This window comes from Acanthisitta chloris, unplaced genomic scaffold, assembly GCF_000695815.1.
Source record: "Acanthisitta chloris isolate BGI_N310 unplaced genomic scaffold, ASM69581v1 scaffold5994, whole genome shotgun sequence".
NCBI lineage: Eukaryota > Metazoa > Chordata > Aves > Passeriformes > Acanthisittidae > Acanthisitta > Acanthisitta chloris.
In genome coordinates this window covers 35,073-47,248 of record NW_008668644.1, presented here as the reverse complement: position 1 = coordinate 47,248, position 12,176 = coordinate 35,073, and the positions used below count along the sequence as shown (strand labels likewise).

At 37.5% G+C, this 12,176-nt stretch overlaps 1 protein-coding gene across 1 annotated transcript in view; it reads right to left on the bottom strand.

Annotated features, from left to right (window-relative positions):
• Positions 1-1,657: 1,657 nt before the first annotated feature.
• Positions 1,658-12,176, bottom strand: part of CCR6 (chemokine (C-C motif) receptor 6) — a 25,008-nt gene continuing 14,489 nt past the window's right edge. The window contains exons 4-5 of the mRNA XM_009072975.1: positions 4,769-4,830; positions 1,658-2,737 (exon numbers count right to left, since the gene is read on the bottom strand). Of these exons, the coding sequence (XP_009071223.1) occupies positions 1,658-2,737; positions 4,769-4,830 (1,142 nt within the window). The remainder of the gene's footprint in view (positions 2,738-4,768; positions 4,831-12,176) is intronic.

Genomic DNA, 12,176 nt, shown 5'->3' with positions numbered 1-12,176 from the left:
TGGAAACAAGGATAGATTGCACCAACCAAGGCAGTACTAGTTTCATGTGCCATATTAATGTCTTTCCTCAAGACATCTTCAGCTCCAGAACTGTCCTTCTTGGTCCTCTGCATTGCCAATGAACAGGGTGGTTAGTGATACAAGCTTCACAATCTCTTCAGCCATGAACTTTAAAATCCAAAAACAACCAAGGTAAACAGCAAGGTGCAAATTGCATTCATTTTCACAGCTGTAGGAGTGTAATGTCCCACACAACAGCAAATCCAGACATCATCACAGCATATGATCCCATTGCAGCAGAATTGCAGAGGATTAGTAGGTACTTCAGCAGACTGCAAACAGTGGTGCTCCTCTTCTCTCCTTCATCCTGCTCTTGCATCCTTCAGCTCCTGCTCCTGTCCACCTCACCATCCCACCATGACTCCTACAGCATGGTGAAGCTCAGACAATAAGCAGAAGATCCACTGAGGATTTGCTGAAAAGTCATGGCTGGGTAAATCTAATTGCATTTATTATAAATATTCCTGACTCAGCATAAGTTCTGGCTGAATTAAGTCAGATTCTGGTCTTTTTTTTAAAAGATATATTCCTTAATAATTTCTGAAGCTACATATATACATATTTGAGCTAGTAAATTAATTTCTAAGGAAACTTTGCTGATTGTAGCTCAATACAAAGAAATGCATCATATTTTGTCACCAATCAAATGCCACCAAAAAAGTGATGAATAATTGCAGTTCCAGACAGTTTTATTGCCTTTTAAAAAGTGGAGTGTGAATTTCAGCTAGAAAGAGACAACTTTTTACAGAGACATTCACCAGATTATCAGCTTTGTTGGCTTCCAGCACCTGAATTTTGTGCAGAATGAAGAGAAGAAACTCTCAAGCAAAGCTCCACTCTCTGTTTAGAAGACAATCTCAGGAGATGTCAGAAAACCTTTATGTATTTATTTCAGCATTCTCTTTAAATAATAATTTTCTATTTTTCTAATATTGTCTATTGGTCACTGTTGGCTTTGACCAGCCTCAGCCTTGATGTAAGCAAGGCCTGATGAGCAGGTGGAGTGTAGAACTAGGCAAAGATTTACAAGACCGAACATCTAAGCCCAGCTATATCAGCAGCCTTGAGCCTGTTTCTTAATTTCTGCTTGCTTTCCTTGTCATGCTTTGCTCAAAATGCCATCTCTTTGGGTTAGTATTGTCACAGTGTGACCTGTATGCAACATAAACAGAGTGGAGACCCACACTTAAATAGAACTTCCAGGTAGAAGTAATTAACAGAAATATAAATGTAAGAATGAGCCTGAACATAACCTGATTCATTTACTTATTACTCTGGGGATATTTCAGTGTTGTAGGACTAATGAGATGCAATTTTTCCTTACAAAATGAGGAGGGTTCCTCTGTATACTTCACTTTTCTGGTAATTCTGAGAGTGTACTTCAAAAGACCACTAAGAGAAATTAATAAGATTTCAGTTTTACACAGGACAGCATTGTTCTTTTATCTTAGTTATTTTTCTGGAAGATTTTGCATATCAGGGGAGCTCCCTTAGAGGTGCAGAGAAGCTCAGATGACTTACTGTCACATGCACAGTGACACTGGCTTGGGTTGCTCGATCAGAAGAGTCCTCCAGGAATAATGTTGCTCAAACTGTATTATATAGTAAAAGAAGACCCATTGTCAGTCACAATTTCACTAGTCGGTCTTGAATGATAAGTATCAGAGTTTGTCCTTGAACTACGCTTATTGTATTTCTTGTATCTCATGCACCATAGGTCCTTCATTAGCTTCACAAAATAACTTCTGAACTTCACTCCAATAAAAGCATAGAGCACAGGGTTCACACAACAGTGTAAAAATGCTATGGCTTCAGTAGTGTATCTTGCATAAGCCATTATATTGTCATTGTGACAAGACTTGTCTATCTTGCCCATGTTTACAGCTGTCACAAGAAGAACAATGTTATAAGGTACCTGACAAACTAGGAAAACAGCCACAATTAAGACAATCACACGAATTGCTTTGTTTCTTTTGGAATTCTGAGCTTGTTGTAAGGATTTGACAATGAAGGTATAGCAAAAAATCATGAATATGAAAGGTATAAAAAATCCAAATCCAACTTGCAGCCACAGCAGCAGTGATTTCAGCATTGTGCTTTCAGACATTCTGTCAAATCTTTGATCACAAATCTCTTTGGTTTCATTGGACAAGCTGTAACTTGCACTGTATAGAAAAGAGGAACTAGAGATTAAAATCGACGATACCCACACAGCCAAACAAATGAGTTTACTATATGCGAATGTTCTTGCCCTGAGTTTAAATGACTTTGTTGCCTGTACGATAGCAATGTACCGGTCCACACTGATAAAGGCCAAAAGCAGCATGCCACAGCTGAAGTTGATTGCATAGATACCTCTGGTCATTTTGCAAATGAAATCACCAAAAATCCATTCGTCAGCAGCGTAATTCACTGCCCACAGAGGAAGAGTGAGAACAAAGAGTATGTCTGCTATGGCCATGTTGAAGAGGTACACATCTGTCATGGACTTGGATCTTTCATACAAAGCAAAGGTCATCACTACAAAGGTGTTACCAATGAGGCCGATGATACAAATCAATGAATATGCAACGGGCAGAAATACTTTTGTAAAGTTCCTGACTTCCAACTTAGAACAAAGTTGTACGATTTGATAAGGATCTGGATAATTGAAATAATCTGTGGTGTAAGAGTCTGTCTGTAAAAAAAGGAGATCACCAGTTAACACAAAAATGTTAATCTTTAATTCCTATTTAGTAGAAACATGACAGGTAACCAAGCACACCCCCAATTAGAAATGCATTTAGCACTGCAGAGGAGACTTGAAAGAACTATCCAGGAAATTTCATAAAATCATAATTAAAATATGAAGATGGGCATAATCTCTGGATGGCCCGAAGGTCTCCATCTTTAAATGCATTATGCAGAAACGACTAGTCTGCTGTCACAGAATACTCTACAGTGTAACATTCTAAATTTGAAGTAGGGGTCTAGTCTACCACCAGGGAAGAGGAACAGGCTGGTCTATCATGTTATAGATTTCATAGTAATGTAGCTTGACTAAATCAAGTCCAAAAATTATTACTCCTCTATACTCAAATACACAGGCAATCCAGGATAGCTAGCCTGAGGCACAGTTACCTGCATCACAAACACCAAACCTGTAGTTACATTAGGAGAGTGCAAACCCAATAAATAGTGTGCTTTGACAGTGCACTCTGCTGTCAGAAACTTCTCTTCAGCTTATCACTCCTGAAATTAGGGCATTTCGATTTGCAGGCTCAAAGAACTGGCACTTCCAGATTCATTGCTTTATTGATGTACTAATATAGTTTATCAATGAAGTACTTACAAAATTCATTTTGGCACTACACTTCTCAAAAAAATGCGTTGAGAAGAATTTAAAAGTACTTTCCAAGGATTTCTGAAAAGAAAATAAAGTAGATTGGATTGGGAAACTAGCACAAGAAATGTGAACAAATAGAAAATCACAATTGGAAATAAAACATTTCCTCAAAACAGAATCTCATTACTTGAACTATATCAACAACACACAGGAGTATCTCAACAAATCACACATCTCTGCAGCAGAATGTGCTGTTGTAGAAAGCAGATGGTTTGTACCAGCATCATCAAGAGCATAATCTTACGTACTGAATGCTCATTCATAGGCTAATAAATTATATATGAAAATGTGCTACTCTTACTTCAATTTGCACCACAAGGAATCAGAGTAAATTAATTTTACTTTCAGAAGTTCTATATGACAATGGTAATCAGTGAATTGAGGGAAATATGGAACAAATAAACAGCACTACCTTAGTATACGACACTTTAACTTCAGGGTTTTTTTCACTCTGGCATTTTATCAATGTGTGTCAGCACTTTTAACATCTCATTACTTGCCCTTTTTTATTACATTACTAAGGTAAATGAAGACTGTCAGGATAATAGCATCTTAGAGTGGAAAGGATAGTACACAATATATGAACAGACTGAGCACTAGTGTTTTGTCTTTGCACAGATTTAGAGTGCAGTGTTCGGTGTTATAGACTGCACTCTATGAACATAACTCGTTTTCTTTGTCACTGTGATACCTAAATATTTTACAAATAACAATTAATTAATGAATTAATTCGTACAACAACCCATGGTTAGGAGGTATTATTACCTTTATTTACAAGGAAAGAACCTGAGCCCTGAGTCATCAGAGTAAGTATCTGCTTGAGATGTTCAGCTTGAGACACCTATTCCCCGTACCATCACTTTTAAGAGTGCTTAGAATTATGAAGGACTTCAGTTACGTAAAGAATTAAATCCACTGACTGACTGGATCCAAGCTCAGACTTCTGCAAATCAGATCACGGAGTCTAAAGTCACAGAAAACTAAAATGGGGAACATGCCCTTGGAGGACACATGTGTAAAGCTGGGTTTAAATGACTTGTTCAACCTCACATTGGAACCCGTCAGCAGGAGATTTAATTCCCCAGCACTCCCCTGCATGACTTCAGTCCTCTTCTTTCCATTACCTGTTCTGTGAGAACTGCACATATCAGCAAAGCAGTAATTTCAGAGACTGGATGACATGAGGCCCCATGTTTGCTAAGGTTGTGAAGGGCATTTTAGTCTAGAGTTTCTCTGAGTTTTGCTACTTGTGCTGCTTATTAGGAAGAGCACATGGGGCAACTTTATGTCTAGACATACAAAACCTTCCTGTTTGGGAATTACCTGATTTTCACAGAGGGAGACAGACAGATAATCTGCAAAAGTGGGGCAGATGAAGTCCAGATCTAATTGGGAAGTTGGGGAAGAGAAAGGACAGAACACTCTCCAAAACCATAATGAGGATGATTCATGTGGGGAGGCTGGCTCATGACGGAGGGCTGCACATGGATAAAGACCAACACTATACGACGTTGCTACGGCATCGCAGCTTCTCTGGGTTTCCTGCCCTTTAAAAATAGCTTTAACCAACTCCCCAGCTTCCTCTACTGGCTTCTCAAAACTGATTTTTAGAAGCTGCAGGAACATGGCAGACCGAAAGTGCTTGAACACCTTCTGAAGAAACTTTAAACAATTTAAGGTGTCTCTCAGAAGTGCAGAGATGTATAAGGCAAGCATGTAAGTTGTGCACTTCACCTGAGGCTTTGGTCCCCTAGCCCACATTTGCACAACTCTCTAGTTCCCATTTGCTGCTTTACACTCTCCAATCTCATCCAGCCAGACACTCATGCCCTTGCTCGATGTTTTCTCACCTTTTGCACTTGGCTGCAGCTACAGTAACTCTTCAGTTGACAACACTAAGGGACCACCTTTCTAAGTTGCTATTTTAGAAACCAGTCTTTTATTGTTGCAAGAAAAATACCATTCTAGGTATCTTCCAGTCATATCTTTTTAAGACCTACATAGTTAAAATATACAAAGAGAGCCCGACAGCTTATCTTCTCTGTAAAAGTCACTCTTCATTCCACTTAGACAAATCCATTCTCAAACATTAGCCTAACATGTAGAAGAAAGACAACTGGGTGAAGGCATTTAGAAGAAAGGGAGTGCAGGTGTTTCCTACAGCCTGCAAGGAGGACAAAGAAGGGACATTTCTTCAGATAAGTACTGAGAAAGAGCTCACTAGTTCCCAGAACAGCTCAGCAGAGAGCCTGTAGGGAACAGTAACTACTCATCACAGGAGAGCTGTGTACTCTCCCAGATTCTACAGGAATTCACAAGTGCACTGCCAGCCACAGACTAATTCAGGAAATTACTTCCACTGTCCAGCAAAAGCTTCCTGAGGATGGCTGATATGAGAGTAGTGACAAAAGATTCAAACAGAAATCAGAATTGCAGAGATCAGATTTAAAGCTGATTTAAAACTCTTGAGCTGAATTCCTTTTCTGAATTTGAAATGGCATTCACTGAAGTTATTAAGAAGATGCACTGGTTGATGAGGCAGGGGAATCAGAACTCTTACAAACACAATTTTCTTTTCAATTTAAATCTTTCTAGCAGTCTTTCAATAGGCACCATTATAATTTATAATCTGCATACCTGTGTCCTTATTTAGCATTAATATATTAGGTAAATATGAAAAAATAAATTTCCATATATATAAGGTGGAGTGTGTCTGTTCTAACACTACTTATGTACTACATATAGGCACATTTCTGTGCATGTGCATACAAAACCACTTATGTTCTGAATATTAAATATATAAGCCTTGCATTTTTAGGTTACTCTTTTTCCACCTTATCCACATTATCACATTTCTTCTCCCTATGAAAACAATATGTGAGTACTCAAAAGTAAGACTAAACCACAATCCTAAGAACAGATATATAATTTGAATTATACAAGCAAAAGACAACGAATAAAGAAAGACCTGAAGAAAAAGACTTAAATATATGAGGAAAAAAAATCAGTCAATAAATACTTTTAAGAATAGTTTACCTTTGTAAGTACAATCCTATTTACATGTTCAGTTTAATACATTCATCAGGCATACGTGCATTATAGATTACCTATTTTATTTTAGTACTTACCAGATTTGCAAATTGTCTGAAGATCAGATGAAAGAGGATGTGTGATTTTCTTATACCCTTTTGTGGCTGCCTCAAGAACATTTACCATCAGCCTCAACAGGAGTACACTTTAATTTGAAAAACAAGAAATAACAGCATTAGTCAAAGGTACAGAGTTAAATTAAAATTATCACCACTTCCTCCTAACAAGCAATAACAATAACCTGCATTTTTATGCAAAGGAAGATGTTTAACCTTATTTGTGCTGAAAGTATGAGAGATGGAGACAAACATTTTAGTAATTTACCAATTAAGCTATCTACGTAATGACATTAGTTCTAAAATAATCAAGCTAGAATTAAAATCATAAAAAGGAGGGTGTTGCCACTGTGCTCAGAACGCATCCCGATGATGACCTGTTTCTGCAAATGCTGCACTTAATGTCATGCAAATGAGTAGTTTCAACATTAATCATTTAAATCAACAAGATCATTTAGAATGAAACTGTGAAACAAGTTTCAGAGACAAGTAATAATTACCAAATTGATTAATAGCTGGTTTAGTATCAAAATAGAACTTGGTAGATTTAAAGCTTCATGTCATACTGGTTCTTAATCAATTTGGCAGGCACATGCTGTTTTCTCGATGTCTGATTTTCATAGTACCCAAGACTTCATCTGTGACAAAATCCCACATATTTGCATAGAACAGCACAGAGATACTTAAAACTCCTGAAATGAGTCTTGTTTTTTCCTATATGTGTGTATCTCTGTGGACACAGTGCATGCATGTTTTGATGGTTACTGATGAAAAGCAATCTTCGCTGTTTGATGTATACAAAGAAAAAAGGGTGAAATCTATCTGTGACTCAAATAACTTCAATGGGCTCACTATAAGATTAATTTGGCCTCCTTATCACTGTTTGGACTAAACCACTCCCAGTCATCACGGATCTGGAGCAAGTTATGATTAAATCCATAATGTAGTAAAGCCTATGAAATATGGTTGTGCGAAGTCCACTTGTGTGGAGGAAAGAAGACACATGAGTTTCAGTACAGAGAAGAGGAGGGGAAGACAAAAGTCCTTGCGAATATTTCAAGACATCCTTAATCACAATAGTGAAGTACTTCACACTGTATTTATTTTTCATAATTCATAGCAATTTTCATCATTAAAACTTCACAGGTTTTCAGACCATCCTTTTAACCTTTGTTAAAAGGAGACTGTTTTTGCAACTACATTTTTATACTGTTTTACTAACTTGCTGTTATTTGCATGTAAAATTATAGTAACAGAAACCATCTAATTAATTTGATTTGGGCTTGAGTTGACACTCGTAAGGTATTTTCTGGGCTTTCTTGGAAAGGAGAGAAAACTTTAATTTTAAAATCTCCCATCCCTCAAGTGCTGCAAGGAATAGTATGCTTGCTCTTGACAAACTGAGGTGCATACACTCCTTGTAAAAACAGCTATATATGACAGCCTAGATCCTGTTTATGGAGAACTCACTTTCTGTCTAAACACTGTCTGAAGAAAAACACTGAGTCCTGTTCACAGTGTCTGACATTTAAGAACATGTGCTCAAATCCTGCTAAGAAAGCAAATTTATAGTAGGAACACATTCTGTTGGTAAATGCTGGTATTTCATTAGGGAACATTTCACTGGGGGCCTTGTAAGTGCTACTTTATCATAACTTTGGGAATAAAGAGATGGATCTTGCAAAGCAAACTTCATTACACAAAGACAAACCTAACCCATAGCAGTCATGTAACCATCAGATAATGAATAACAGAAGTAGAAAACCCCTAACTATTACAATACCATATGTGAATTCAAATCACTAAATCCCTGGTGACTGTAATCCATATTCATTCCAGGACTTCTATTGCCAGTAACAGCTTCCAACATCTGTCTCAGACAACAACCTACTTTTGGAATACCAACAGATTGGCCTGTGAAGCAGCTGAATATTATCAACGCTGTTTCATGGAATGAGAGTTATTAAAATATAAATCAGAATTGTAATAGCTAATGAAAAGATAAATCAGAGTTTTAGCTTATCCATTACAAAAACTGTTGGTCATCTTGTTCCATAATCAGGTGCTTTCTGATTTAAATGTATCTTGTGCTTTTAGTCTGCAATATATTCAATACCTACCATGAATATGTCTTTCGTAAGGTGAAGATTTCACCATTTAGTGAATGCCAAAGTTAATAGAGGATAATTAATCCAACTTACCTTCTCAACACATTTTCTTTTAACCCAGTTACAAAGTCCAGCCAGCTATCCTTACAGATGCTTTATGCTTCACCTTCATGCTGTTGCAAGTGGAGTTTTTTCTTCTTGACGCAACTATTTGATAATCTGCATGTTACGCAAATGAAGCATGTAGCTAATTTTTGTTCATATGTTAGAGCTCTGAAAGGAAATCTACTCTCGTTTAGCTAATATGGTTATTGTGGTTTCTCAAGTCTCACCACATGTTAGTTTTCTGCTACCACTAATTAAGGAAAGAAAATATTTAAAGATAAGAAAAAAAACAAACCATCGCCTGAGTTATTCCAGAATCCACATGTTTCTTCTGGAATGACTCAGTATGTTGCCCTTTTTTAATTCTAAAAGAAAGCAGTCCCTGCTGTTTCATCCTGCTTTCATGTTCCTTCGGTTAAATTTAGATCAGCCTAATCTGGCTCAAAAATCTAGCCATCAGCTGAGGTTCTGGTCTCTTCATCATTCTTTCGGACAACACATAGATTTTTTTCTCATTAGTTCTATCAAACTTTCCTCCTTTTGCTTGCATGTGGCTTTTCGCTCCCTGTCAAAAATGCCTTTTTTGGTTTTCGCATTTCTGTATTTAGCTTTTTTTCTCCCTATTTCTTCCTCTTTCTTTGTTCAGCTTTTCTAGATTTCTCTTATTCCCATCTCTTGTTGTCTTCATAATTTCTCTCCAGAATTACTTTCTGTAGCATCACTCACTTGCTTCCCCTTTGAGCTTTTTTGTTCCCATTTTCAACTTCACTCCCATCTGATTCTATTATCCCCTTGTGTCAGATGCAGCCCTCCTCATGTATTATGAGGTGTCAGCAACTGACATCCATCCCACACTGACTAGCCTCTATCAATGTTTTAATTACTCGATCACTTTTGTCAAACCAATTAGAGGAGACAGAGCCCTCCTCCTAAAGGCCTTCTACAGGTTGTTTTTTCTACAGGAGAAAGTAAGTCTCAGGAGATTAAATGGGTAGCATGTAAACAGAGCACCTGGGAAGGAGAGGGCCTGCATAATCAATGCTTAGGTCTCACCTACAGCACAAAATATGACTGCATTTATAAAACGTCACAATCCTTCAGTTTTCTTCCACCAATGCATTTGCTATTTAATTTGAAAATGAAGAGAGACTAAAAAACATTGATGGGAAACAGTTTGCTGGTCATGGTAAAGTTTCAGAGGTGATTTCTTGTCAGGCGAAACATGGAATTTCTGAACGAGGAGCACAGTCATACTCAGAACACTCCTCTGCTTCATTACAGCATCACTTCTTAGAACCAGCCTAGCTTGTAGCTAATCTGACTTCCAGCAAGAAACATAAAAAGCAATTAAGCGTATCCTCCCATTGATAACCACTGACTTCAAAGAAGCTGGTTAAAAAGATTTTATTATCTTGGAGAAAATGTTGATAAACCAATGTTTCAAATTTTTATAGCAAAAATGCCAGTTTACAAAATGCACCAAGATGCACAGCTGAGTTATTATATGGTTGTTTATGCTTTTATTCTCTTTTTCAGTCTGAGCTTATCAATCAGACTATGTTCCTAGCTTTGGATAGAGAAAGTAGGAAGGAAGTAATGTCATTCCATGGTTTAAGGTCTCACAGAAACTTACATAGGAAGAGGATTAGAATTCATAAGTAACAACAACTCCCATGAGATGTAAGAGCAGCCTTTTCCAGGTTTCAATTTTTCATCAAATCATCTAGGATAGCTAAAGGCATTCTGAAGCAAAAATCTGATTCATTGACATTGTAGTTTTTTACATAAAGAAACAACTTTTGCCTGATTATGCTGTATCTGTTCTCTTTCCTACTGTTATCCTCCAGGTTCCTAAAGAGGATTAAGAGCCATTTCTAGCAAAAGCATCTCCCAAGGTTATGCCAGAAGTAATGAACCTTTGCAGCAATGAACAGAATGATATAAACCTTTTACTGCCAAGGGGCAACTGAACGAAGATGCCAGGTGCTTGTATTCTCACTTATCTAGCTTTTCTGCCCACAAGAAACTGTTTTATAGACCAGAGAATATATGTTTGTTTCTGAAATCCCAAGAAAGAATGTGTAACACACATCCCAATCCATTATTTTTGCACCACCTACACAATGCTTTGCATACAGCTGTGAATCACAACCTTTTCTTTCCTCAAATAAAAGAGAATGCTTTCATTTTAAATGTCCTTTCTGAGGTCATGGAGAGAGAAAGTGGTTTTATTCCTGTGCATTCCCAGCCCAGTGGAGGTCTACATTTCAGAAGTACCTAATACAACATTCCTTGATTCCATCTGGGTCAATGAGGCCAAGCCCAAGTTACTGTAATATTCACACAATATTACATTATAAGACCAACGTTAACACAGCAGCTCACTGAAAGGCTTAAAATCAGATTCTTGCTAAAGCAGATCTAATATATTTTAAAATTAAATAAAACAATACAAAGAAGACAAAGTATTGCAAAATACAGACAAATAACTGCTGCTTTCTGAAATCAGTGGTCCACTGCAAGAAAGTCCTGCTAAATTGTCAGCCAATGTATGACTAATTTACATTAGGCTGTCGAGGACAAGTGAATTTCCATATCAGAAATCCTGCAAACACAGGCAAAGATACAATCAGTTTTAAGGATGCAGTTGCTGACATAATTTCTATAGTTGTGATCCTGTAGTCAGACCATACCCACAGTGGTAACTTTTCTTTCTTGCTTGCTCAGTTGCTTGTTCTCTGTTTCACCTCTCATTGAAAAAAACTACCAAAGTAGTTTCTCAAAGCCTGTCATCAGTCTATACTCCCAAGCATTTACATTTTAACCTGAGTATGCTGAATTCATTGACCTGATTTCTTTTTAGAATTGTACTTTCTTTATATGACTGTTTTTACACCATGGAATGCCCCAGCCCTCTCTCTCCAGCAGTGGGCTTCACAGCCTGAGTAAGACCTAAAAGATAGTTTAAAAGGTGATTATATACCTAATGATGCAATTGGTTGTTTAGTATGGAAATTTAAAGGCAGCTGGGAAACCTGCTCCCACCTGAAACCACAAATGATGAAATGGAGGAATGAAATTTGAACTTGTGTCTGCACCGTACGCAGTCTCTATCTTGGCTGGATATAGATTAGAGATGCTTTCTTTCCTCCTGTGTGAACTAAGCTGTAGCATGTGCTTTCCAGCTCTGGGACTGTGAATTTGCCAGTTGAAAAGACTAACTGCAGGTGTTGGCTGGCCACTTCAATGAGACAGTAACTCCCTCATTTTACTTCTATACCATAGTTCAGGCTGTAGCCGCTAACCACAACAATGATCTGAGGCAACCCAGAGAAAAACTGCCACAAGAGATTGCTTTGCAAGGAGAAAACT